The 27,327-nt window shown below is 44.4% G+C and overlaps 12 protein-coding genes across 12 annotated transcripts; 6 read left to right on the forward strand and 6 right to left on the reverse strand.

Moving 5' to 3' along the window:
- Window positions 1-25: 25 nt before the first annotated feature.
- Window positions 26-4,510, forward strand: KUCA_T00001755001 (uncharacterized protein; the record flags this gene model as incomplete). The annotated part of the gene is made up of 1 exon (XM_022603968.1): window positions 26-4,510. One exon carries the CDS (start codon window positions 26-28, stop codon window positions 4,508-4,510), a length of 4,485 nt encoding a protein of 1,494 aa, XP_022457796.1.
- Window positions 4,511-4,768: 258 nt separating this feature from the next.
- Window positions 4,769-6,430, reverse strand: KUCA_T00001756001 (uncharacterized protein; the record flags this gene model as incomplete). Its single annotated transcript, XM_022603969.1, has 1 exon — window positions 4,769-6,430. One exon carries the CDS (start codon window positions 6,428-6,430, stop codon window positions 4,769-4,771), a length of 1,662 nt encoding a protein of 553 aa, XP_022457797.1.
- Window positions 6,431-8,076: 1,646 nt separating this feature from the next.
- Window positions 8,077-8,559, reverse strand: KUCA_T00001757001 (uncharacterized protein; the record flags this gene model as incomplete). Its single annotated transcript, XM_022603970.1, has 2 exons — window positions 8,077-8,375; window positions 8,529-8,559. 2 exons carry the CDS (start codon window positions 8,557-8,559, stop codon window positions 8,077-8,079), a joined length of 330 nt encoding a protein of 109 aa, XP_022457798.1.
- A 684-nt stretch (window positions 8,560-9,243) lies between these two features.
- On the forward strand, window positions 9,244-12,378 carry KUCA_T00001758001 (uncharacterized protein; the record flags this gene model as incomplete). Its single annotated transcript, XM_022603971.1, has 1 exon — window positions 9,244-12,378. The coding sequence occupies one exon, from the start codon at window positions 9,244-9,246 to the stop codon at window positions 12,376-12,378; it is 3,135 nt and encodes a 1,044-aa protein (XP_022457799.1).
- An 81-nt stretch (window positions 12,379-12,459) lies between these two features.
- On the reverse strand, window positions 12,460-13,050 carry KUCA_T00001759001 (uncharacterized protein; the record flags this gene model as incomplete). The annotated part of the gene is made up of 1 exon (XM_022603972.1): window positions 12,460-13,050. One exon carries the CDS (start codon window positions 13,048-13,050, stop codon window positions 12,460-12,462), a length of 591 nt encoding a protein of 196 aa, XP_022457800.1.
- A 516-nt stretch (window positions 13,051-13,566) lies between these two features.
- Window positions 13,567-14,373, reverse strand: KUCA_T00001760001 (uncharacterized protein; the record flags this gene model as incomplete). Its single annotated transcript, XM_022603973.1, has 4 exons — window positions 13,567-13,666; window positions 13,721-14,025; window positions 14,077-14,188; window positions 14,246-14,373. The coding sequence occupies 4 exons, from the start codon at window positions 14,371-14,373 to the stop codon at window positions 13,567-13,569; spliced, it is 645 nt and encodes a 214-aa protein (XP_022457801.1).
- Window positions 14,374-15,547: 1,174 nt separating this feature from the next.
- Window positions 15,548-16,357, forward strand: KUCA_T00001761001 (uncharacterized protein; the record flags this gene model as incomplete). Its single annotated transcript, XM_022603975.1, has 1 exon — window positions 15,548-16,357. The coding sequence occupies one exon, from the start codon at window positions 15,548-15,550 to the stop codon at window positions 16,355-16,357; it is 810 nt and encodes a 269-aa protein (XP_022457802.1).
- A 226-nt stretch (window positions 16,358-16,583) lies between these two features.
- KUCA_T00001762001 (uncharacterized protein) lies at window positions 16,584-18,023 on the forward strand (the record flags this gene model as incomplete). Its single annotated transcript, XM_022603976.1, has 1 exon — window positions 16,584-18,023. One exon carries the CDS (start codon window positions 16,584-16,586, stop codon window positions 18,021-18,023), a length of 1,440 nt encoding a protein of 479 aa, XP_022457803.1.
- Window positions 18,024-18,171: 148 nt separating this feature from the next.
- On the forward strand, window positions 18,172-18,741 carry KUCA_T00001763001 (uncharacterized protein; the record flags this gene model as incomplete). Its single annotated transcript, XM_022603977.1, has 1 exon — window positions 18,172-18,741. One exon carries the CDS (start codon window positions 18,172-18,174, stop codon window positions 18,739-18,741), a length of 570 nt encoding a protein of 189 aa, XP_022457804.1.
- A 146-nt stretch (window positions 18,742-18,887) lies between these two features.
- On the reverse strand, window positions 18,888-22,088 carry KUCA_T00001764001 (uncharacterized protein; the record flags this gene model as incomplete). Its single annotated transcript, XM_022603978.1, has 1 exon — window positions 18,888-22,088. The coding sequence occupies one exon, from the start codon at window positions 22,086-22,088 to the stop codon at window positions 18,888-18,890; it is 3,201 nt and encodes a 1,066-aa protein (XP_022457805.1).
- Window positions 22,089-22,415: 327 nt separating this feature from the next.
- KUCA_T00001765001 (uncharacterized protein) lies at window positions 22,416-22,886 on the forward strand (the record flags this gene model as incomplete). Its single annotated transcript, XM_022603979.1, has 2 exons — window positions 22,416-22,479; window positions 22,537-22,886. The coding sequence occupies 2 exons, from the start codon at window positions 22,416-22,418 to the stop codon at window positions 22,884-22,886; spliced, it is 414 nt and encodes a 137-aa protein (XP_022457806.1).
- A 30-nt stretch (window positions 22,887-22,916) lies between these two features.
- On the reverse strand, window positions 22,917-26,882 carry KUCA_T00001766001 (uncharacterized protein; the record flags this gene model as incomplete). Its single annotated transcript, XM_022603980.1, has 1 exon — window positions 22,917-26,882. The coding sequence occupies one exon, from the start codon at window positions 26,880-26,882 to the stop codon at window positions 22,917-22,919; it is 3,966 nt and encodes a 1,321-aa protein (XP_022457807.1).
- Window positions 26,883-27,327: the final 445 nt, after the last annotated feature.

Raw genomic sequence — 27,327 nt, forward strand, 5'->3', positions numbered from 1 at the left:
CTATTGCTAGACACTTTCTGTTAGAATGACTGTTGGAATACGACAGGACTTACCAGAATTCCATGAGGGTGGTTTGCTGGAAATAAGTCGTTTAAAGGATTCTTTGATAGCGCACAAGCCATGCGACATAGTGGTAAGTGGTAGATGCCCATTGCTAGAGAGCTCTTTGACTCCAATCATGGATGCTTTGAAAAATGCGTCCGGGTTGGGTGACTATAGAGTAACGGCTTGTGATGCCATGTCTATATGGTTGTTGAGAGCTTCACAAGTCTGCTCCACTCCGGAGCTGAGGAGTGTACTATCAACTAGACTCAATGACGAAGAAGCTACCTACCTTTTCCACTATGTGGTTGATTTCTGGAACGATTCCGGAGCACCATTAGGGAACTCGTTACGAGGAGTGTTTGCCAAGCTGATTGTGTTCATGAAAAAAGCACACGGTAATAAGGAGGAACTCTTCGAGTCGTGGTTATTGAAAGTTCTCAAGATGTCAAATACCATGAAGATTCTTTATTTTATGGTCGAAAACTTGTCCAAGGAGACGAGACCTTCTTTCGTGCTCGAAATTTCTGGTGATTTTGTGGATTCTGCCTTGGCAGCGATGTGGTCGAACGCTCTCGCGAATCCTGCCGGTAAAGCCATCCAAACTGTATTCAAGAACATCTACAATCATTTCAAACGTGGGGAGGAAAGCCCTGACGAAAAATGGCTCCAATTGTGGAAAAAATCTGTTGCGAGGGCTCTTAAAGATTCCCAGCTTAGAAAGAATGTTGAGACTTATTTGCTTCCATATCTATTCAGAACCTCGCCTATTGCATACAGAGGGTTTGTCAAGTCCTTGATGGTTGACGAGTGTGCAGCAACTCAAGAGGACTTTTTGCTTGTTCTAGGATGCCTCAAGATTGGTCAGGACTTGGCAATCCTAGTTGAACCTTTTGTGCCAGCTGAAAATGAACCCGCTGTGATTTCGTTGTCTACACTGGAGTCGTTACTCGGTGCCCAGGATCCTCAATTGAAGCTTTCTGCCTTATCCCTATTGGTGTCATCTCCTAAAGGCTCCAAATCTATTGTTCCAGAGGTTTTGGTTATCGTTGAAAATCACTGGGAGATGTTGTTTGTTGAAACTGACTTGGAGGCAAGGAATGAACTGTTCTCATTGATGAGACAGTTCTTGATCAGAATCAAAGACTCGGCATATTCACTAAAGAGGGATGCCTCCAAGTTATTAGCCAAGTTCCCAAATAATCAGGAAGGCTTCCAAAAACTCGAACTGGTGAAAATATACGAACAATTCATTGAGAATCTGTTACTATTTATCTCAAGACAATTGCTGCCAAGCTCTTCTCACCAGAAGATTAACATGGGATTGAAGGTGTTGACTGTGCTGATACGTTCAGGCCTTGATCCCAATGTGAACAAGAATTCTGTTGATGTCCAGCAAATTAACTGGCCCTTTTCCATGCCGATTTTCTCCGATTACATGGTCAGATTGCTACTAGACAATATCTTGAACGACTACGATGATATTAGACAGTCTGCTGTTCAGACTTTGCTTATGGCTGATCTGCCTTATTTGAGAGAAGTATCATCCAAGACCACAATGAAAGAAGCCGAGCAGAAAGGATTGCAACTGCTGACAGACATGAAGGGTCGTACTGGGGATAGTGGTGCTCTTATAGTGGACCTTTTGTTTGAAATTGAGTACCGAGCAGATGACCTAGATAGTTGTCTGAGACGTCTGGAAGCAGTTAGAGATCTATTGATCAGTGGCATCCTTTTGGCAAAGGAGAACATGGTTGAGGCTGTTTATCAAAAGAACGTTCACGGCTATTTTTCTGCCTTGAGATTAGTCTTTGCTAAGCTGGACTATACCCGTTTTTCAGAGTTTGGCTCTCAGAGATTTCAACACCTCACAGACTCACTGATAAATTCTCTTTTTGAGATATGGACAATTGTGAAGCCAATTTTATCGGACGATTCCCCGGAAGGAAACTTGCCTGCTGAGTTTCTTCCTTTGCTTGGCTCTGAGGCAGAAAATAAGTACGGTCCTCCTACTCAAATTTTGTCGAGTTACTCTTGGAGAGCAGTCAAAGAATCGTCCGCATTTCTGAAGGAACTAATGGATAAAGCACCAAGTTATGTTCTCTCAGAGGATATGGTGGTGAAGCTAGGATACATGATTATGGAGCAACTAGCATCTGTGAAGCACAGAGGGGCGTTTTCCTCAGTGTATCCTACCTTAATATCGTGCTGTGAGAGATGCAACCGTTCTAATTCAGATTTGAGCCAGCAACCCGGTTTGTGGTTGCGCAAGAACACCTCTTTAATCGAGATGAAATCTCAGTCTATCACCAGGAGATCGGGCGGCATACCGTTCTTGATAACGGCAATTCTAACTGCTGACCAGATCCTTCCGAAGTCAACTTCACTGGATGTCACTATGACGGAGCTCTTGAGAATATCCAGAGTCCCTTATGTGGACCATGGTAATGAACGCATGGATATTCCACAGGTACACGGCATGAACTGCATCAAGGCTATATTTACAGAGTCACAGCTCGCAGATGCTTCTGCTCAATTTGTTGATGAGGCATTGGATTTGGTGTTGTCAAAGTTTGGTTCTCCGACTTGGTCAATCAGAAATTGCGCAGTTATGTTGTTTACTGCATTGCAGAACAGATTGTTCGGCACAAAGAATGTGGCTGAAGGCCTTTCGTCTATTTCTGCCCGACTTTTCTTTTCAAGATTTAAGAATGTCAAACAGGTTCTTCACGATAATCTCGCCTCTTCAATTTCCAAGGGACTTGAAAAGACTGAGAATATTGAGACTGTTTTCCCTATTCTGACCATCATTTCCAGACTAGAAGCCACTCCGGGTTATCATGGACTGGATGATTTCAAGCCCCTACTGCAACAATGTCTGCAGAACAGAGACTGGAAAGTCAGAGAGAATGCTGCTCGGGCTTTACCTGCACTTGTTTCGCAAGATGATCTTACCAGTGAGTGTGAGTTTCTTCTGAAAACGGATTCGTCAAAGCAGAATAAGCTTCATGGGTCGTTACTTGCTCTGAAAGAGCTGCTTCGCACTCACTTCAACAGAAACGGGGACCAAAAATCTGTTAACAATATCAAACAAAATGTTGAGAGCCGTATTTTGTTTTACTTTGGAAAGTCAGGTTCTGCGAGTAATGTTTCCATGAAATGCTTGCTTGATACATACGTATTACTGTTGAGTAAGAGCGAGCATACAAAGACTGCAGACCCAGCCATTATCCAGTGTCTTGGGAATTGGTTCGTGAATGAGGTCCTAACAGGTGCCAACGGAATTGATGGTACAAGAGCTTCGTTGATGATGGAAGTCATCTCGTTGCTATTGCGCTTTTACATTCATCTCTCTAGACATGAAGAAATTATAGAGTGTGTAGACCTCTGTTTGGCGTCGCCGCTCTTTGAAGTTCAAACCAGGACTATAGAAATCGTTTCAGAGAAAGTCGCGGAATTCACACCAGCAGAAAGAAGTTCAATCATGAAAAGAACCTGGGCATTGATCACGGATCACGAAACATGGATCTATGTCAAGTCGGCAGCATTGAGACTGCTTAATTTGCTGTTGCTTCATAGTGATCTGAACGTCATTGACGATATCCTTCAGAATGGCACGGCTGTTTTGCTGGAATTATTATCTGAAGACCACAGTGAGGAAGTACGTTCCAGCTCGATAGAAGCTTTGGGACCTTTGATTGCTTGTGGTTTGGTGGAGAACAAGCTGGTTGGATATGATGCCTGGGCAAGCAACTTGAAGAATTACAGTCGTGATGGAGCGTCGCTGGATCTGAGGGCATCAACATTGAAATCTGTTGTGTCTTTCCTGCAGATTGTTGGGTCGCATGAAAAACTGAAATCTTCATATGATTTGGCTAAGTCTGCGTCCGTTCTTTATAGCTTTTTGTCTGATGATGATGAAGATCTGAGGCACGCCGCTGCCACAGAGTTATCACGCTTAATGGGTCTCAGTTTTCCCACAGAGCCTACAATAGTGGCAGACTATTTCAGAAACATTTATCTGAGTCAACAGTTTGAAAAAAGAGATGTGGCAAAATTGTTGGCACTTAATTCCTACTGTTTCTACCAGGTCGACCCCTCAACTTTGCCTGAGCTTGTCCTCCTTGAAGATGACAACTTGTTTACTGTGGAGAAGGATAACTTCTACCGAGACAATCTCTCTGATGTCAAGAACTACAAGAAACTGCTTCTGCATTTCAAGCAAGAATTTTCCTCTGAAGAATTGACAACTATCGCAACGTGTACATCTGTGGGCGCCCTTGGGGGTGCCATAAGGCAATCCAAGTTCGCTCAGCCGGAGTGGGGATTCGTGAATGATGAAACCGTTTTCACAGCTGCAGCATGTATTATATTTTTTCAGAAACTTCAATTTGAAGTCTTTGGTGAGCAATCTGATTCTGAGAACTTGATCGATTTCTTGTCAGCATATGCTCAGTCTTTAGAATGAAGTGGCTTGCTATGCATATCTTATGCAGTAATTATGCATTGGTTATGCTCAACCCCATAAATACTAATTACCACTAGACTACTAGAAATATCTTGAAAACAATTATTGAACCATTATCCATCTACGAATAATAACCCAAATCCTTTAAATATACTCTAAAAAACGGCATAGTACACGATGGCATCTCAAAAGAGACAACTCCTGCATCTCTTTCATATCCTATCGGGGAGTCAAAGACTGGCCGATGTTCCTCTCCAGCTAGTTTTCATCTCTGATGGTAACCTCTGGTTTGGAGTTAGTGCTAGCCTGTGCCAGGTTGCTGGTTTGTGATTCAGCCGAGGATGATTTTTCTGTGTTCTCGAGTTCTTTCTCTGGATCACCACCGATGGTGTCGTGAATGTCGTAGTGTCTCATTGCCTCAGCAATTTCATGGTGCTCCATGTATGGAACATTCTTGGCAACCTTTACTGCCGGAGTATGCTCGACATGAGCCTTAGCAAAAATGACATCTAATTCCTCCAATGTTCTGCCCTTGGTCTCAGGATAGAAGAAATAGATGAATGGGATGAATGCAAAATTCAGACAAGCAAAGAATAGATATGTACCCCAATGAATAGAAGCAATCATGACTGGAGTGATTTCGACAACCATGAAGTTGAAGATCCAGTTACATGAGGTGGACACTGCATTGGCCTGGGTACGAATCTTCATGGAAGCAATTTCAGCCGGATACAGCCAAGGCAAACACAGCCAAGTAGCTCCAAAGAATGCCAGGTACAAGAAAATACCAAACGCAGCTCCCTTCGAAGCCTGTTTGGTATCTGGGATCAGACATGCAAACACGATAGTCATAGACAAACCCTGGCCAACTGATCCGATGATGAATAATGGTCTTCTTCCAACCTTTTCAACCAGCCAAAATGCAATACATGCAAACAAGGCATAAACAACAATAGTGACACCTGAGAGAACCAAAGCAAGCGTTCTTTCCATACCCAAGGAGTTTTGGTACAGCAATGGAGCATAGTAGATGACGGCATTACAACCTCCCAATTGCTGGAAGATTTGAGAAGAAGCTCCAACTAGAGTTCTTTCCAAGTTCTTTGTTTTGTCACGCTTGAAAATATCCAATTTTGATGACTTGATAGATTGAGTAAGCTTGACGTTGGCATACATGTCGTCCTTCAGCAGAATAACTTCGGGATCATCCACTGTGCTATCAGCCAAAAAAGCAATAATTTCTAAAGCTTCTTCTTCTCTGTGTCTTGTCAGCAACCATCTAGGAGATTCTGGTAAGAACTGAATAGCAATCAACAAAGTGGCAGCAAACACACACTGAAATGCAATGGGAAATCTCCAAGCTACTGCATTGGGGACGAAGTCAAGTCCGAAATCTATCCAATAAGCAATGCAAGTTCCAATAGCGATCATAGATGCTTCGAAACACACCAAGGCACCTCTATTGTGCTTTTTGGCGATTTCAGCCTGGTAAGATGGAATGGTGGAAGTAATTGAACCACAGCCAACACCACATACCACTCTTCCAATGATGAACTGTCCAAGATTCCAATGGCCTCTAACTGAAGTCACCATGATAATTGTTCCTAAAATCATGATGGTAGAACCCAGCATTATCATCTTTCTTCTTCCTAATCTGTCTCCCCTCACCAGAGCAAAAATTGCACCTGCAAAACATCCTAACTCGTAGACAGCAGTGACAGTACCTTGAATTGTGGAAGTGTGAACATCGTCCGCACCTTTGCTCTTAGTGGCTGGAAAATCATGGTTGAATGTTTTTCCAGTGATAATTCCGGACATGACCCCTTGGTCATATCCAAATAGTAAAAAACCCATAGTGGATGCGAATGCTACGGCTCTAATGAGGCCATCACCTCTAAAGCCCAAGTATTTCGCTACCATTTTAGTCGTCAAAAGAATGTGTAGTTTCGTAAATTTTCGTGCGATTATTCAGCACCGGTAGGGGCATGTGCTTCTACTTATACAATGTTTCCTCTTTTTTCTTTTGCGAGATCTACTTTTTTTGTCTGTATGGAGGAGTAAAACGAGAGAAGAGCCTTTGCAGGTTAGCTTATCCCGCGTGCGGAAAAATCTTGACCTGCAGCTGCAGGGCCTGCGTTACATCATCGTGACGTGTAGAATCCTGAGTTGCTTCACCTTGTAACGACGAACCTACCATATGCTTTGCGAACGGCTGGTTATTCTCCACCTTTTTAGGCAACAGCGTGCATTTTGCAACACTCCAGGGCATCCTTTTCCCACAGGGGACAGGAAGAGGCTGAAATGCCGCGTCTACGGTGAAACATATTTATGCTCGGGTTTGTGCAAAATAGGACAGAAGGTAATCCACGCCGGTGTAAGCATCTACTCTGACAGACAGAACGGAAATGGAGAAAATTATACTGCAAACTTGCTCCAGCTTCCTAAAATGTCAAGCTTAAAATGCCACCTACAGCGAAAGCTCACCGGAAAAATAAGCGCTAGTCGACACCCTATAAGGCCTGGCGGAAAACCGTTTCCATCACCCTTCACCCCCAACCGTCTACATTTTTCCGGATCCCTCACTAACCGGATTCTAGTACGCGGTTCTATCCGACTAAGTTGCCTTCGGACCCCTTGCTATCTAAAGTCTGTATCAGTAAGCACTTCGTGTAGTATTACTCAAATATTTGCAGTGTCGTAAAAAGCGTAACTCACTTTCGTTCCCCAGGTCTTTTGCTGTTTTGTCTCGGCGCGTAAATGCAAGTTATTGTGGGAAATTACCGGTTAGAATAACATCCGAAGCTCGACCATATGCACATGACGTAGATTAAGACATTTGACATATCCAAGGAGAAATTAAAGTATGGAGTAGAACACGTTTCAAACCATTAAGAGGTATAAATTGACCGCACAATTACTGGAAAGAAAAGAGGTTAAGTCCATGTGTGGCCTATTATGGAGTTAAATTTTATAGAGGTTTGTTGCCACAAAAACTCACCAAAGAACCACCGATGTAGGTATTCCATAGCTAGGTGCCCTTAAATTACCCCACTTATCCGCAGCCAATGGAAGCTGCCTCAATGTTCGGTCCGAAAGTCACTCATTTTAGTGGCATGACCACATAAGTATCTAGTAGTTAGGTTATATAGGTCATATACATATGTCCTGTTACATGTGCGTTACCCAGACCTCGCTACGGCATTTGCCAGCATTCCATGAAGATTTAGGTATTTACGGCAGAACTAACATTATGAGAATCAATTCGAAAGACAACGCTTTATAAAAACACTGATATGTAATATCGAGTGTAATGCAGAGTTGGATTAGGCCACATTCGGTGAACAGTTATTGAACATTGAGCTTGTCGACCAGAGAAAACATTTGGTTTCGAACGCACCAAATACGTCGTTTCAAGCCTGTGAGCATTTCATAAATGTAGAATGATAACGTGAATCAACGTCATATCAGTACACTTTAATCAGATGCTTCAGGCGCTGTCACGGCAATACCAGCAGATAGCAAAAACCCAGAACTACCACTTCAAAGTCACCAGCATCGTTCTGAGTTCAGAAACCGTGGATCTTGATGTTCTTCTTCTGCAGGGCTAGTTGGGAGGTCAGAAACTCCATCACCTTGAGTCTCTGGTCACCCTGAAGTTGGATGACTTGTCCTAGTTCTTCATCCTTGACTATGTTTCCGTTACACGCAAAGTCCTTCTTCAAAACCTTGGTAATTTTCTTCAAATCGTATTCATCTGGAAGACCTTGCACTGTTGTCAAAGTCTTACGACCGTTTCTTTGTTGGATACGGATATGGATGTAGTTTGTTGGCTGAGTATCGTCGTCACCAGTATCGGCGAAAGGATCTAAAAAGAGTTAGTCATGAGCCCATAGGTTATATACGCAACGAAAGTGATAAAAACTGGAGGAAGCGCCCTTGTTGTGAAGGAAGACCAATGCAGGAAGGTTCCTTCCCAGATGATCCCTAAAAGCGGCGCATCACCAGAACCAAGACTTACCAAATGACTTGAGGTTTTCGATTGAAGACATAAAACTTTATCCGGGTTGCTGGATTTCTTAATAAAACGAGTTGGTTTCGGATGATTTAGGTGCTGAAGGACAGACTATCCACATCAAGCACTGTCTTTGCTGTCTTTGTTCGAAAAAACCTGCCAGCTCCGATGGCACAAAGCGTCGTGGGGTTGTGCCTTTAATGCAATCGAGAAACAACGAGTGCGCGTGGCTGGTTGAGTCTATTTTTACGATTTTAAAAGCGATTATCAAATTCAGATTATTACCTATTTTCTGCTTATGTGCTGGATATTTTTTGTCACTATCTACGGCATGAAATACAGCTCTGTTGCCTACTTCCTCACCCAAACCCCACGTCATTCGGCACGGTATGTAGATCGAAATGCCAGTTCGCTCGCACACGACTTGAATTATCGACTGATCTGCTGCACGACCTCTTCAAATGTAGGCAGTGCCTTCCGCAACTGGCCAGGAACGTTTCGGAGTCTTCAAGACTTTTCTCCAATAACACAAGCAATCACGCCAGATAATCTTGTTTTCATCCGAGGAGTTGGTTTAATCCACAAATTAAGGACCATTTCCAAAGTCAATTGTCGATTTTTCACGTGAAGCCTGTGACATTCGGATCCTCGGAACTCAGACCCCTTCGTGTTACGGCCTGTTCACTTTGCACCGGACTAAACCCTCGTTGCTCAATTCATCATGAGTTTGAAATCCGAAACAGACCTTCAGGTTGCCATCAGAAAGGCTTGTTCGAACGATGAGACCGCGCCCAAGCGTAAACATGTCAGATCGTGTATTGTCTACACATGGGACTACAAGACAGGTGCTCCTTTCTGGAAATCGTTCAAGTTGATTCCCATCCAAAACAATGAGATCAAGGTCTTTAAGGCCCTTATTACGATGCACAAGGTGTTGCAAGAAGGTCATCCCAGTGTCATCAGTTCTGGATACAGAAACAGAGACTGGATCGAGAGTCTTGGCAGGGTCACCCCTGGAGAAGGCTTCAAGAACTACGGAAGGATCACCAATGAGTATGTTGGGTACATCCTCAGAAAGCTGAACTTTCATTATCGTCACCCTGGTTTCAACGGTACTTTTGAGTACGAGGAATACGTCTCATTGCGGGTAGTAAGCGACCCCAATGAGGGCTACAATGCCATTCTGGACCTGTTGTCTTTGCAAGACTATATCGATGATCTTCAGAGACTGATCTTCGCTAGTGTGGGCGAATCGCGCTCCTCAGAGTGCAAAGTGAGTGCTCTAGTGCCTTTGATTGCCGAATCGTATGGTATCTACAAGTTCATCCTTTCGATGTTGCGGGCAATGCACCATTCCTCGGACTCGGAGGAGCTGCTGGAGCCTTTGAGAGAACGGTTTGTATCCCAGCATGCAAGATTGTACGACTTCTATGCTGATTGCTCGTCTATCCGTTACTTGAACTCTTTGGTGACCATCCCTAAATTACCTTTTGATCCTCCAGACCTGCTTGCTGACGATGCTGATGCTCCTCCTTTGCCACGGGCTCCTTCAACGCAGCCCTCGTCAATTCCCTCCAAGGCTCCTTCTCCTGAGCCCTTGGTGTCTCAGTCTACCGCTGCCGTGTGGGATGCTGAAGCCCAGAGAAGACAGCAGCAGTACGAGATGGAGCAGCAACGGATTGCTCAGGAGCAGCAGCAGCAGCTATTGCTTCAACAGGAGCAGCAACAACGGGCTCAGCAACAATGGGCTCTTCAGCAGCAACAGCAGGAACAAGCGCAAAGCAGAGCTCAGGAGCAATTGATTGCCGACCAGCTTTCCAGACAGGCCCAAGGCAGAGTTGCTGAGGTGGAAAGAGACTTGCTGGCTTTGCGTGGACAATATGATCGTGATCAGTTGATGCTCGAGCAATATGACCAGAGAGTCAAGGCTTTGGAGAACGAGCTTTCTGTGACCACTCAAACTGCTCAGCAGCAACTGGGGTCTAAAGATGAACTCATCAACGGAATTCAGGAACAGATTCAGATGTGGCATGGCAAATACGAGTCGTTGGCCAAGCTTTACAGCAAGTTGAGACAAGAGCATTTGAATCTGCTTGCCAAGGTCAAGAAGATTCAACAGAAGGCTGCGAGTGCCCAAGAAGCCATTGATAGGCGTGAAAAGCTCGAGAAGGACTTGAAAGCCAAGAACATTGAGCTTGCTGATCTTATTCGTGAAAGAGACCGTGCCAGACTTGATCTTGACAGAATCAAGGGAGGCAAGAATGGCGAGATCGAGAAGCTAGAAACCCAGGTCAGAGAGCTCGAAGACAGGTTGGCTACCACCGAGAGAAGTCAGTCTTCAAACTTGTCTTCACTATTTGCCCAGCACAATCGCGAAGTCGAGGAGCTTCAAGCCAAGCTCAAGAATGGGTTATCTGTTTCTGATCCGGGCAGACTCCAGCATCTGGAAACCACGTTGAAGGAGAGAGAAGCTGAGCTCGCCATGGTCAACCAAACCATGGAAGAAACTGTGAGAGAGCTAGCCAATCAGCAGCAAGAGAAGGATGCCGCTATTGACGAGCAGATTGACGAGGTCCTGAAGGCTAATCTCTCCAAGCTGACCAGCTTGGTTGATGCCATTCTCCATAGTGGTATTAAGCGCATTCAGGATGGTGTCTTTGAACTGGACTCTCCAATGCAAGCAGGCAACCAGAACAGTTCACCTGAGTATCTCTCATCGATTATCGAAAAGAGTTCAGATTTGGCGACAGAGTTCGCGACTGCCTTTAATGGGTTCATTGCTGATGGCCCTGCTGGTGACCAAGTGGCCGTGATTGAAAGCATCACGAACTTCACCACCTCCATTGGAGACTTGTTATTGAACACCAAGGGAGTCACTCGTTTGGCCAAATCTGACGATTTTGCAGATGACTTGGTTGATACTGCTAGAGACGCTGCCCAAATCTCCGAGGTATTCTTGGAGGGTTTGGTCTCATCCAATCTGGCAGGTCTATCAGACGATGATAAGACTGACAGAGCCATTAATGGCAATCTGGATGTTCAGGAAGTTCTCCAGGACCTCTCCAAGTTGGTGGATGCACTTATTCCAAGGTCTAATGCTGGTGCCAGAATGAAATCTGGTGACCTGGGCGAATTGGTCGACGAGGAGATGCAAAGCGCAGCCAAGGCAATTGCCGACGCTTCAGCTCACTTGAGCAGTTTGATCTCAAGACCTGTGGATCCATCTCTTTCAGCGATTGACATGGAAGTCAATAAAGCCATTCTGGCTGCTGCATTGGCAGTTACCAATGCGATTGCACTTTTGATCAAGGCGGCTACGGAATCCCAGCAGGAGATTGTCAACCAAGGACGGGGTTCGAACTCACGTACGTCCTACTATAAGAAGCACAATAAATGGACTGAAGGCCTGATTTCGGCTGCTAAGTCCGTCGCTGGTGCCACAAAAGTTCTTATTCAAACCGCGGACGGTGTCCTGTCGTCATCCAATTCGCCTGAGCAGTTAATTGTTGCTTCCAACGAAGTTGCAGCCTCTACGGCGCAACTTGTTGCTGCCTCTAGGGTTAAAGCCACGTTTATGTCGAAGTCCCAGGATAAGTTGGAGAGTGCCAGTAAGACTGTCACCTCGGCCTGTAGAGCTCTGGTCAACAGGGTTAAGGAGATTCTGGACAACAGAAACGGCGATGCTAACGGCAAAGACTCTGTTGACTACTCTAAGCTTAGTTCCCATGAAAACAAGACTGTGGAGATGGAACAGCAGGTGGAGATTCTGAAGTTGGAGAACGCTTTGTCTAGCGCGAGAAAGAGACTGGGCGAGATCAGAAAGTACAGCTACAGGGACGAGAGTGACGAAGAATGAAATAGTTTCTCGTTGATACGAAATTTTGAAGATGTGATTTGATTCCAAAAATAAAGGCAAATAGATCATTAGTTTCGTTAATTAAGTGTAGAACAGAAGTGGGTCGACATTTACCCCTATCTCGGTATGGCAGGTAAGATCGAAATATGAATTCTCAACAAAGATATCTTCAATGATACAAGTAGAGCTCAACCGGTTGAACTTTGTGATTTGGCGTTTCGGTTCCTGGTATTGGTCTGTGCGGTCATCTTTAAAGGGAATCGCTGCATCTGATCCACTTTCCAGACAAATCCATGCAGCAATACCAAGAGGGCTGCCACTGTTGTTGTATTGCAAAGCGATTCTTCTCCAGCTATCCTTGGATTTCTCCGTTTTCCAGATGACTGCCAATCTTCTCGAAATCTCTCGCTGACTCGCAGCAGGACGGATACTTTTGGAGTAGAACGACCTAAATGCAATAAAGCCGTTTATCCTGTGCCTCGTAGAGCTTGCAGAATTCATGTCCCCGGTTGAATTGACCCTGTACGCGGGCTTCTTTGGGAATACAAAAGGCTCAAACTCATCCAGAAGCTGTTGGAGGTGTGGCGATGGCTTTGGGATGACAGGCCGGTTCAAAGAGTAAAATGCCACTGAAGGTTCAAGGCTGACAGTTCCTTGCTCGCTTTTCCCCATGATATGCTGTGCTAGTAACCCTAATCAAAATATGCGGGGATAATATTCCAATATCTCGATGGTGATTATTTGCTCCCTCTTATATTTAATGTTCCAGAATCGGGGTTCTCTGGAAAGTTTGATTAAGGTGTGTTTCCAATATTGACCGATAGATGTTCAAAAACGCATTAATTATTTGCATATGCATGACTGCATGACATATCTACGGCAAACGTCTATCAAGGAAGCAGGGTCAGGCTGACAGCCGACTACCCTACAGATGTGTCTCAGTTCAAACCCAATTAGGAAAGCAAAGAAGATATGAATCTTAATTCTTTTTGGCTAAATTTGATCAAGTAGAGGTCTCAAGATGTCTGATATGTTAGCAGATTTATCTTTGCGCCTTTATGAAGTTAATTGTCAGTAGCTGTCTGTATGCTCTTCAAAATTGCTCGCAGGACTTACCTTTGATTTGATACCCTGTTTTTGTTAGTTAGATAATTTTTTCTCGTCAATTTTCAGGAAAAAAAATAATAACTACCAATTGCGAACTTGGGAGTAAGAAAACCCCGTCTTCTCCATCAAGTGATGTACAATCTCATTAGAAAGATAGGGCTTGTCAATGTTACATTGGTACCTGTCCAGTTAGTAAATGCGAATTACCTTTGTTTTTTCAAAATGCTGGACGTACCATTCCTTGAGGATTTTAACGGAGCTAGCTGGGAGCCTTCTCCCTCTTTGCGATATGTATGTCCCGTCACTATTTGCAGCCATACTCGGGGTCAGCATGTCAAAGACTAGCTGAGGCTGAATCCCAGTTGACGGTTCCATCGCTTCATCCGACTTAGTTTCCTCTATGATGGTCTCAACTGCTCTCTTCAAGGCCCTACTTTCAGTAAGTAAAAACAAAATGCAGTTGGAAAGCCTATTGATATTTGATAAGATCAACCTCTCTTGCGTGCTGATGACTGTTTTTCTGCTCAAATGAGACAATAACTGAATAGTTAGAGATCCATGCTAGGGAAATGATTAATGTAATACACTCACCGTCATCTGTTCGTACAATTCCTCTTCCACAACAGGCAAGTTATCTTTGTGCGAAGATGCACCTGTCAAGGCCGAAATAAGATCTTCTAGATACCGCTCTAAGGCATGCATACTTCTTCTAGGTTAGATAAGTTCAACTAGTAGAACAGTAAGCAAACTAGTACATTACCTTTCGTACTCTTCACTTTGATCTTCCTCTTTCATGATTACTGCAGCTGAACAAGTATTCCCCTTATTGAGCAGGTACTTGATAGAGCAGCGCACGAAATCATTATATGTTCCATCTATCACTCGCATTTGAGAGTTGAAGGATTCGTTTTTGTTTCAGGGGAGGACAAGGAGGTGAGTGACAGAGGATAATTTGATGAGTACAGGCCAGGCGGAGATTGGCAAAGCTGTAGGTATGATTTATGGCATATGCATAAATTGACCTCAAACTTTAAACAGTTATGCATGGCCAGAATCGGAATATTATGTATGTATCAGGCCTCTATTGCGTGGAAACAACAAATCAACTCATCATTTTGCTGCAATTGGTTTTGTCCCGTGTAGTCAAATGCAGACATATCGTTTCTTCTGCGTTGACATGCGAAGCGAAAATTACGAAACCATTAAACTTTCATGGATGTGACAGGTCACTAATCTGGCATGTACCCCTAACACTCATGAAGCAAAAATCTACATGTTTCAATTCGCAAAACTTGCGACCTAAGTGTGGGGCAGCAGAAATTTGGTTGTACAAGAAGTCTAGTTAGATCGTTTATAACGGCATCGCTAAGTTTGGGGGCGTTTAATTTTATATCTAATGTTGCGCTAGAGAGCGGGGTTATCTCAAAAAAGACTTAATATCATGAGAGCGTCAAAGAGGCTGCAAAATTCATTAGACGAGATGCACGTCATAACTACATTTTCGATTAGGCAAATTCATGCATTATCATGTCGTCCCGTAGATCATCAAATGCGGTTGAATCATGGTATTTAGGGACCAATGACTCGTCCATATTCAGGGGGACCTGGACTGAGTCCAAATGCCAAGTGGGGGTATTTTAGCACCCCGGACAAAACCGGGAGATGCACACCAGGCTTTCTCCAACCCGACATTTTCCTGCACACGACGGCATTATTAATTTTTTCTTACCCATTTGTCCATGCTTATCAGCAAATTATTGAACCAGTTTCTCGATAAAAGTTCTGTTCTTTTCTTCACAGCATGACGAAGCAACCAATCAAACTGGAACTGAACGTGGAAACGTCCGACGATTCCACTGTGGAATATGAGCGTGTCAAACCGAGCAAGGTTATCTACCCGTAAGTGCGATCTAAACAGAATGAACTGTCCTGGAAAACAGAGAAACCTTTGTTACTAACAGCGATCACCCAGATTTTGGTATGGTGGTATGTGCAATTGAAAAATGTGCGGATTCGATTTTCATTATTTGAACTCTTACTAACCATCTCAGGTGCCGCTTCCATGTTTGCATGTTTCTTCACACACCCTCTTGATCTCGCCAAAGTCAGATTACAGACTGCTGAGAAGCCTGGTGACAACTTGGTTACCATGGCAGTCAAGATTGTGAAGAATGAGGGACCCTTAAAAGCATACTCGGGTCTCACTGCCTCCCTTCTCAGACAAGCCACCTACTCTACTGCCAGATTCGGTGTCTACGAGGAGTTGAAGGAGTATCTTTCCAGCGATCCTTCAGCCCCACCATCTACCATTGCCCTCCTCGGCTGTTCCATGGTTGCTGGTGCTGTGGGTGGTTTGGTTGGTAACCCATCGGATATTGTTAATATTAGAATGCAAAACGATTCTTCCTTGCCAATCGAGCAGAGAAGAAACTACAGAAATGCCTTTCATGGTCTCTTCAGAATCACAAAAGAGGAGGGTCTTGGTGCTTTGTTTAGAGGTATTGGACCCAATCTTGTGAGAGGAATTCTCATGACAGCTTCGCAGGTTGTTTCGTACGATATCGCTAAGGGCGTTTTGGTCAACTCATTAAAAATGGACGAAAAGAGCAAGACTACCCATTTCAGTGCTTCTCTCTTTGCGGGTCTGGTTGCTACAACCGTGTGTTCTCCAGCAGACGTGGTTAAAACTCGTGTCATGAATAGTTCTGGTGGAAACAAAGGTGCTCTGGCAATCATTGTTGATGCTGTCAAATCCGAGGGACCAGGATTCATGTTCAGAGGTTGGACTCCTGCTTTCATCAGACTTGGTCCTCACACCATCCTCACCTTCCTGGCTCTGGAGCAACTCAGGAAATACAAGATTGGTATTTGAAAAGCTAAAGCTTTGCTGCACAATCTGGCTTATTTATTATAGATATTTATAGAACCACTGAATGAATTGGACTATTGTCTAAATTATGGATTTTGTGATAAATTTGAATTTTTCATCAATGCGTAATCCTCGTCGTGTACGATGCAAATATGCACTCTTATCGTTTTCGAAAGTTATTTTTTGTTAACCTTTCTTGTCTTTGTGTTCATGTTGATGGTTTCGATCAATGCTTCAATCGGTATCACGTTCAGGCCTGATTGAAGATCTTGGATTTGACACACCCAGTGTGATAGGCACCTTGAGGGGCCACAATGCTACGATTACATGTCTTACTCCGGTGTACATGCCCTCGCACATTTCATATGGTACTGGTGACGATACCCATAGACTGTTGACTACCACTTTGATTTCTGCAGATTCACAAGGATGGCTCATATGGTGGGATCTGTCGACGCGAAGACCATTGGGTGTTTGGAGAGGCCATAAAGAAAAGGTGACCACCTTGATTCAACTTGGACTGGAATGGGTATCCGATGCAGAGTCCACCACCGCTTCACCAAAGTTAGGAAACATGTATGGGAAAGTACTTAGTCATGGAAAAGATGGCGAGATGAAGATTTGGAGTCTCTTCGATTTGGAGAACGAGGTTGTGAAATTTACTGGTCGTTTGCAGAGAAGGCTACCACTCATGACGGACGACAATCAAGAACAAATTGACAAATTATGGCCAACTCCACCTGTATTTTACGAGCTACCAGTCAACACTTTGAATTTCAGCAACGTGGCAATATTGGGAAATACGTTGATAACGCCAGCATCTATGGACTCCAACTCGTTCGACATCTATACGATCCCTTTACTCGATAGTGACAAGCTTCAGAGGCCGTACAGCAGTATCGAGCCTCTGGAGCTTCTGAGATATCAGAACCGGGAATTACCAAGAGAAACGGCTATTCCCGATTCTGAAAAAGGAAGAGACTTTGGGATCATCATGAGGATAGAATGGATCGATGAAACATGTTTTGCAGTAGGCTATGAGAGTGGCCATGTGATAACCTATGGAATAGTGAATGGCAAACTCACAATGGAGACACTCGATTGTTCTCACTACCCTAGTCCCATAATAGCATTGGTATACGATTCTGGCAGAGGCGTACTTCTTTCCTCCTCTTCCAACGACTTCATCAGCATCCAGACAATCCAGAGATCACGCGTGGTTATAGACGTTACGAAGACATCTAAGAAGTTCAAAACCCACCATAAAGGTATCGGTCATCTCACAATAAGACTGGATGGAATAGTCGGACTAATTACGTGGGACGGGTTCATGAGATGTTATGAGTACGACGATAATGGTGAAGAACCTCTCAAATTTGTGTTCAAGGTGAAGAAGCAAGCTCCCTCAGTTAATTTAAATGCCCTGAATAGATCACAGGACGACAAGACCGAGCAAGAAGACATCGGATCGTCCAAGACTCGTGCCATGTGTCTTGAGTTTTCCCAAGCTCAAAAGAGCTATGATGATTTGAAACAACAGGGGCTGTTGAAGTGGGACAACGGAATGAGCAAGATGCTGGTGAGACCCAGAGAACAAAGCAATCTGTCGCGAAAGTGGTTATTCACAGGTTATTCTGACGGCAGGATCACCACCCAGGACCTTCAATAGATTACAGATATGAGTGGTAGTGTAAATGTTAATCCAACGCCGCACTAATGTTGTTGACACGGAATCAGCTGGCTGACGTTCTTCAAGACCGAAAGCTGGCTTGTTCACTCAATCATCCTAAACCAACTCCCTCATTGTCAACCACAAAATGTTTTCGGCCCTTCAAAGATTTCAAGGAATATCCAGCAATGTCATAACGGCTGCCATTTGGATATCATTATTTGTTGCACTATCCTCATATGCCCAGTTGTACTTGAATGAGTTCAGGTCACTTCCCGCTGTTATAGATCACGTCAAAGCAGTCACGACTCTCAAATACAGCAGAGGTTTCGGCTCGAGAAACAGAGAGCCCAAAGAGAATTCAAGAATAGCATTTGATCTTACCGCCGACATCAGCGATTTATTCAACTGGAACACCAAGCAGGTCTTTGTGTATCTGACTGCTGAGTATGAGGGACAACCCTCTATTCCTGCCAACAAAGTCACATTCTGGAATAAAATCATCACGAAAAAAGAAGACGCGGTTTTGAATCTACAGAAAGAGCGTTCGTCGTTTTCTGTGTGGGATGTGGAAGACTCCTTTCGTCAGAGAAATGCATCTCTGAAGCTGGAATGGAATATCCAACCTCACGTTGGGTTACTGCTATGGGGAGAGAACAAAGGAAGCTATGAGTTGACCTTTCCTGAGGTGAAAGGCTCATCGAGTGCATCTACATAGACCGGCGATTTTGGTAAGATTTAGTGTACATCCATATACAATGGTGTGTAACTGTGTCATGCGAAACGTTAGTCAGTAGAAACAACGCAGTCGTTGAATGTGAATAGACGGTCGCAATTTCGTGAAATTTCGTTAGTAAACTTTTGTCAATTGGAGACATCACCTTCCAAATACCGTTCATAACCGAGGGTCTTGAGCGGTTTCCAGTACGCAGAAGGTGGTTGCCATTCTCTCCTCTCTCTGAAGTATTTGAGTATCCTATATCGGGAAACTAGTCTTGAGGTCTCAGCTTCTCTGTCATTGCGATTGGGGTAGTGCTTGCAAAGATGATCGTCCACGCATCTGATCATATGGTTGAAATTGAGTCTAGTAAGACGTAAAGCCACTTGAGAAGGGCTCTGGGGCACAATTCCTTTCCTCTTCAATTTTCTCTGACTTTGAACTCTAATAAATCCTTCTGCAAGAAACTTGTCTGTGAACGCAATGGCATCCATGAGTGTTTCATCTCTATCGTACAGCAGTTTGACCGTCTCGTTGATGTTTTCATTCGTGATAAGGAAACCAGACTTCATCAGAGAATATAGCTCTGGGATAAGTTCGGTAGGTTTGCCGGAAGCAATTCTTTCATGGACTCGGTGCATCCAAATGGGGTTAATGGCAGATCGTATAAAGAGACCCGTCTTCTTTACATGTTCGCTCCCAAGGGCACCAATCATCCCGGAGTACCCGTCGACGTAGGCGTTGTAAGAAGACGCGAAGGCCTTCCAATTTTCACTTGCTCCATGAACATGGCAATAGAGCTCAAGAACTCGTAATTTAGACATGCTGTTGACTGTCAGCTTCTTCGAGAACATATCCAGAAAGTGCTCGGCCACCCGGAAGTCTCCAAATCTCGAAAGCTGGTGAACCACTGGTCTAATCAAAGATATAGGAGGATTTTTGCCTGAGTCACTTGCTGGATTTAGTGCAACCTCCAATATCCTCTTGGCTGTTTTCATATCTTGAACATTGAGGCCTCTGCCTGCATCAAGTGCATTGATCACATATGCATATACCTGCATGTTTCCCGGAATTTTGTCAGCCTGCATGGTTTTGTATAATTCCAGCACAAAGCTGTATTTTTCAGCCTGGAGTAATCCTTTCATCAAAGCAGCATAATGGGAAGCGTTGATGGGTGGTACGTTTGGATCCTGTCTGAAAGTATCGAGACTAGTGTAGATGGAATTTATGTTGGCTTCGGTTCGACCAATAAATTGGAGCACGAGCTCAGATGTCATATGGTTGAACCGAACTTTGCGCTTGCTCATTCGCTTGTAGACATCATTGAACTCATCAATTTCGCCTAACTCCAATGCTACCTCTAATCTCAGGTTGTAGAATTGGGTAGAATGGACTGTTCCATACATTCCTTCGACCACAGCTAGTTGTTTGAGCAACTCGTCGTTCTTTTTGGCAACCTTCAGAGCCCTGAGATAAACCACCATCACCTCCAAAGAAGGCTCAACTTTCATCCAATCTTTGACGTACAGTTCTATGGCATTTTGAACCCCTCTGTAGTCGCCAAGTCTCATCAGAGTCTTCAAGTATGGAATAACCAGTCTCGGTTCCAGAGTCTGGCCAGATGACCGCAGCTGATTCAAGAGAGCCACTGGAGTGGTCAAGTCATCCAAGTGGCTGAGGGAATCTAGTAGATAGTAGCAACTTCCCACATCCTGAGGTACCTTAAAACGATTGTAGTAAGCAAAGAATTCAAACGCACGGTTGTAGTTTTTCGACATGATAGCTGCCTTCATGAGTGACGCAAGCATTGCTGGAGTTGGTTTCCTCTTTGTTTTCAAAAACTGTGAGAACAAGAGCTCGACTGTTTTCAGATCTCCTCTTTTACCTAGCGCATTCATCACAACTCCATATTGAATATCGCTAGGTGGAATACCTTCTGATTGCATCTTCTCAAACATCGCCTGCAATAGTTCAAAGTTTTGGGTGGAAGCGAGCACTTGGATCATGATGGTGCTATTTACAGTGTTGTGCAAATGAGGGCATTGCTGATACAGCTTCAAAGCTGCTTTATCCTGGTCCAGGAGATGATATGCCTCCAGACCGGTATTTAGATCCAAGGCTGACAATTCTAGATCATTTGCAAGCTTGAACTCGATCACAGGTATGGCCTTCTTGTACAAGCCTTCCTTCAGGTAGTTGAAAATCAACGTTGAGAGAAAATCACCCAGATGAGTCTTATCCAGTAATAAAGACTTGGAGAACTGGACAACTTTGACAGGGTTTGAGTTTTGGGGGATCATCCACAGCACCATTCTGAACTGTCTCATAACAGTGGAAGAGTACCCTGTCTCATGCACGTTCAAATGCCCATACTCCTGCAAACACATCTGGGTCCATTGCTGGAAAGCGTCTAGGTGGTCTTTCCGTGCAAGGCAGTCTTTCAGAAGTGTGTCATAAAAATGAGCACGAAAATCTCGAGACTGAATGCAGGAGACATAATTCCTGAGGAAACCCTGGGGTAACATTTTGTGGTGAAGATTCCAGTACTTCACGACAGCGTTACTTATCGACGGATATCTGAAGTGCTTGGAGGTCCGCAGAATACTCAATTGGCTGGTTTTGTCATGTTCTAGACAAATAACAGTAATCCATTGAAATAGGCGAGTCACAATACTCTGGAACTGATTGTTCTTCTCGACAACGTTGATTTTGGATACAAGCAGTTTGAGCGCAGTATCACTGAACTGGCGTGAACTAATGTATAAGGCTAGGTCCTTGAGTACAGAAACTTTTGTAGACTCTGATTTCGAACAGGCAAGTTCCTGAGCTATTCTCTCACCTTCATCGATCAACAATAGTCCAGTCAAATATTCATTCTCTTGTAAGGACTCAACTGACATTGGTTGAGCCGTGCTTCTTTCAGCTGGGTGTGAGCTTTCTTTATTATCATCCACAACATTAAAATTAGCATCATCGTCTCCAACTATCTCTGATAGACCAAAAGAAACCCCATCGTCTATCGTGCCAGCATTCTCCGAACCAACACCCGACTTCTCATTCAGAACAGCAAAGTTATCGTGAAAGTACTCAGCCTGGGACTTCGAAAAATCTCGGGAAAATATCACGTTTAGTATCGAATCGCTCGCTCGCTGGAGTATCGTATGACTTCTTCTCTTTCTGTTTGGCAGTGTGACCGATCTCGGTTGCGCAAGAGGAAGCAAAGAATTCTTCAGCCAAATAGCACCAGCAGTGCCATGAAGCGACTGCCTACACCATGCCAATAGTTCTTCCCGTCGCTGGAGGCCCACGAGAAGCCTGTGTTTCTCGAACGAAGCCCTCAGACTCATGGCGCCGGCGACTAATGGTGCAATATAGGTGCAAATGTCCCAGTCTGGGCGGATTCACCAAGCCACTATATACAAAAGGGGTAATAAGGCAACCAAAAGAAGCTCGCTTAATTCGACAAGGCCAAATAAGACTGAAGCTGAGAGTCTTGTTAGGATCTTTTCGTCTTGGGAATGAGGTACTGGTGTGTCCACCTCAATCACGTGATTTTTCAAAAAAAAAAGTTAGCATAATGATAACAGAGGGTAGAACATTTGGTGTGCATTTGACCCTGTTTTTGAGGACATACAAATCGAGGCTTCTTTTATTGAAATAAATACAATTCCAATATGGCAAGAACTAATCAGAGTCACGGCCAGAGGCCAAAGAAGATATACGACAGAGAGACAAAGTGTACGTATGATGCGGTAACGGTTTGCTCTGCATGAGATGTGCTAACTTTCAAACTAGCGAGTGATATAAAAAGGTCTCTGACACACAAATCGAACCTACGAAAGAACTACTTTAAACTTCTCGAAAGGGAAGGAGAACAGTTACCTGAAAGAGACCAAGAGCAGGCAAGCGAAAGTAAGCCTACTTTGACATACCAAGAACGTGCCAAGTTGGCCCGTGAGCGCAAAGAAAGGAAGCGTCAGGACAAAATTGAAACTACAAAGAGAAACCTCCAGGATGCGAAGAGGAAGAGGATAGAAAGGGAACAGAAAAAGGAGAAACTCTTGAAGGCAAAGACTAAGACCGGGCAGCCTCTAATGGGACCCAGGATATCGAATCTACTAGAGAAGATCAAGAAGGATCTCTAAGAGAACCTAAGTCAGTCATTTTTCGCCCAATTAAATCACCGAAGCGTATTTTGTATAATGATCATACCTCACTGAATAATAATTCTCTTGCGTCTGGTATCTGAGTTGGTCCTGCAATGAGGTCCTATCCTCTTCTCTGTCAAACACCCAGTACTTTGGGGGATGGATTGGCGTAGACGAATATACCCTCACTTCTCCATCAACACCACATGCCAGGAACCGCCGGTCCACGTACGACTTGGATGATTCTAGTTCCATGTCATCCTTATCGAACTGCGGTTCCGGCTCACTTTGATGTTCTTTGTACCAAAGAGGCTTAAAAGTACACTTTTCCAGTCTAGGAATGAAAGGTAACGAGGTAGTGAAATCGGGTTGCAGCAAGTCACCGTCGCGAGTCAGAGCAGTGATTGTTGAATGAACCTTGTCAGCAACCACAACCATTTGATCTGCTTCAAACGACAACGCCTTTGACATCACCTGCCTTGAAGTGGTATCCCCCGCAACCTTCTCGAAAGTACCAGCTCTTGGGGTCCAATGGAACAGAACCACGGAATCATCCTCCAGCGAGATCAGGATCTCCTCTCTTTCATTGACTGTGATACCAATCACATTGGAAGTGAACTTCTGCTTATCGAAGGAACGGACCATTCTTTTGGTCTGAGAGTTGTAATGGAAGATGAAAAGTTGCTTTCCGCAAGAGTAAATGATTTCACCACTATTGGGAATTTGAGCGATTGCAGTAACCGGACCCTCAGAACACTTCCAAGAAGTCAAATGAGTTACCATCACAAAATCGTGGCTCTTTTTGGAATCTTCGTCTTCAGAGACATCAAATTGTCTGGAGTTCTTGATTCTTCTGATATCAACTACCTTCACCATGCCTGTATTTGCTCCGATGACTTCACATCCAATCACCAGATGAACGTGAGTACCTGTGATAACACCATCGTCATCAGTAACCAATTGGTCCCATTGGCTCATACACCGAGGATTCTCGTCAAGTTCAAAAAGCCCATTAGGCGATCTTTCATCTCCCGTGAACGAACCATTCATAACTGCCTGAGTTACATGGTCCACAAATAAGAGCTTTTCAATGCTATCACCACGATTTCTTTCCTGTGGAGTCAAAATAACAAATATTCCCCATAGAGGCATGTACATCACCTTTGAGCCTCCAGTTTTGAGTCTTATTTGTTTGGAGAATGTGGATTGGTAGTTGTCCACACTCAACAGCTCGATAACACCTCTGCTTCTAACAGTCAGCAATGATCCATGAAGCGAGTAATGGTCTGCGTTGAAAAATACACCATTGTATGTACTCTTGCTGAATCTTTCCTGAATCACCACCGGCAATGGAAGAAGCGTTGAAGAGAGCTCAAACTTCCAGATGTTGCGAGAAATGGCATACACAACTTGAGAACCGGTATCCACAAATTCAACAGCTTTATCTCCTAGCTGAAAACTTTGAACGTCGACTATCACGAACTTCCCCTCAATAGGTGTGAACCGAACCAAACAGGCAAATCCGTTTCGGGACCCGATCACCAGTTCACCCGAAGAGGGACCTTCCACACCAAGCAGTGGGATATCCTCAACATCAATATGGTCAATGCTCTCACGATCACGAAAATGAGACTCATCAAGTCCGGTCACAGGCTGCGATATCTGCCTGTCATGTTCTCTTCTAATCATCTCGTGTCTCGGAAAGACTCCCTTGCAGGTGCCGTATTCGTGAACATATGCATCACTTGGTATTTTGAAACCTCGCTGTGACACCGTGGAACCATTACTGATCAGTGTGGGAATATCTAGCCTTTGAATAGAAATCATGGCCTTCTCAGTCTCATTCACCTGAAACACCAAGACATTATCCTCATAGTTACCGATCACTATGAAAGGTTCTCCACCGAACTGCAAAATTTTCATGAAAGACACATCGCCCAGCTGGCCATGACTAAGATTCAGCGTGTATGGCCTCAATGAATTCCCTTCCAACTTGAAAAGTTCAGTTCCGGGGCGCCTTTCGGAGGTTTCGTAATGTATGAGTAGAAACCCTTCGGCAGCGTGACACATGGTGATTGTGTAAGGAGTTTCAAACTCCTCCAGGTTTTCATAAGTATCGCTATCAAAAAGACGAATTCCATTTTCTGTTACCCAAACCACTCTATCTGAGGTTGAGCTGAAAGGCCCGCAGAATATGGTGGGCTTGTAAAGCGGATCTCCTTTGGGCCAGACAGGGAAGAACGAACCCAAATCAAACCGCATAATCTGAGACGACTCCACCGAGCAAAAACAGTAGTCTGTTGCTGAGACCTTGAACATCCTAGTCATAGGCTGGTTAGTGTCGTCGACGGTGTGTTTGGCAGCCTTGAAGCCTCTTTTCAAGTTCCAGAGCCCGGATTTAGAGCCGCATGAAGTAAGACACCACAATTCCTCATTCGTAGGCAAAGCTGCTGTCTTCAATTTTAAGGGAGGAACAGTTATGACATCAGAGACATTAGCCCAATTGGGATAGCTCTGCAGTTTTAATGCAGGCTTCAGCGAGCCTTTGCGGATCTCGCACAGCAGAGAAGCAGACGTCCCTGCAGAACACGCATAATCGAAAGTGTACATATCATCAGCGATTTCCAGACTAAACGCAGCAAACGGCTTGTAAAACTTGAATAGTTTGGTGGATCGTATGCTCCAATCGGATCTGCCGGTGTTGAGGAACACCTCCACCGCAAACACCTGTCCCTGCGAATCGGCTATGAGAATTTGGTCCATTCGCACTAGCGAATCAATGGGATATTCCAGGCCTTCTGCCGGAATAGGCGTTCTGGGAACATGATACGAAACAGGATGAGGAACTTCGTCATCAGCGCCATATTCGTAGAGGCCCGTCCAGACGTTGTCCTTACCACCATGGGATATCAGGAAGCTTACCCCCATGAACGTCACGACATTTTTGGTGACATATAAGAAGCCCTGAGTGTTCTTGAGAGGAACCATGAAGTAAGGGATTTCAGTCTGATTGTTGAGCAAAACAGGGGAAAAAGCGGTCTCCACCTTTTCGAATGGAGCATCAGCATACAGTTCCAGCAATCGCAGACTCAGGATGGACGAATTGTTCGGCTGGTATAGTACGGCAAACATGGCATGGGTCAGCAACTTGTCGTCTATTGGCTCAATGAAACAGTAGTCCACAATCGTTCCATTGACATCGTAGTTGAAGTATTTCTCGACCGGCGAGTCTATGCCCAGCTTGGTGGAGATGCGATGGAACCTAATGAGTCCCTCGTAGGACGTTGATGCAAAAATCAGACCATTTGAATGGGCCAAGACGTCCCGACCTATATCATTAGTCCTTGGTCTGAAACTTACCGGAAATTTGAACCCATCGGGTGCACCAGCCTTTATCATCGTATGTGGAGTCTGCCACAATTGGTCTATCACGCTGAAATGATAGTCGTTTTCAAAATTCTCGTTGGAAATAACCTTCAGAATGAACAATTGACCAGTGGACAATGTCACCAGCAGTCGGTCCGAGTGTTCATCGTAGGGCAGAACAGCCGTTGATCTGATGTTGCAGTTGAACTGGATCTGGTGATCTGGGTTATCCAAGCTAATGCTGGTGGGTCTCACGTGCACCATTATTTCCGTATGGTCTTCGGGTGTGTGCTGGTCTTCCAATCTGGAGTCTTCGTCGTTTTCCTGGATATCTTGTGCCTCGCCAGAAGTGCCTCTTTCCGTGGTCATCTTGATCAGCTCGTCCAAGTCTTCGTCATCAAAGGGATCTAGCGAGTCGGTCGGAGGCCTCAAATGACCATCCCAAGTCTGAGTCTCAAAATATCTTGAGCGATAGTTGATGATTGCCGTGTATATATCTTCGTCGCGTGGCGTTCGCCGCCGCTGTGTCTTGGGCACCTTGAAGCCTTGGATGAACCTCACGATCATGGGTGACGGTATCTTCGTCTCCTCCACGTATGTGGCACCCTTTCTGGTTGTGAAGATCATGACTATAATATCGTAGCAAAAATATGCCAAAACAAACGGTCCGTTATCTTGCCCAGACGGCTAGATCTCGCTACAACAAAGAAACACGCGAAACAACGGAGATGGCTATCTCAAAGATAGTGTGCCCCATACAAATCCGTGGGGAGGGCCATGGGCTTGGTGAGCCTTAACAAGACGTTTCTTTACTTTGTCTCGTCTTGTTATCCGACTTATTCCATCCAATAATGTCGCAGGGCTATCAAAATTTGGTATGTTTGAATGAGAATAATTGATTAAATCGTTTACATATTTTGGATTGCATACTAATCCTCTCCAGGACTCGAACCCTTTTGACGATGACGATATCCAACCGGATGGTGAGTGCCTTGTTCTGCCAATGTCACACCTCTTGCATGTTTAATTAACAGATTTAGTTGTCTACAACCCTCCGTCCGAGCCACAGACG

The sequence above is a fragment of the Kuraishia capsulata genome, genomic scaffold (assembly GCF_000576695.1).
Source record: "Kuraishia capsulata CBS 1993 genomic scaffold, Kuraishia_capsulata_scaffold_2, whole genome shotgun sequence".
Classification (NCBI taxonomy): Eukaryota; Fungi; Ascomycota; class Pichiomycetes; order Pichiales; family Pichiaceae; genus Kuraishia; species Kuraishia capsulata.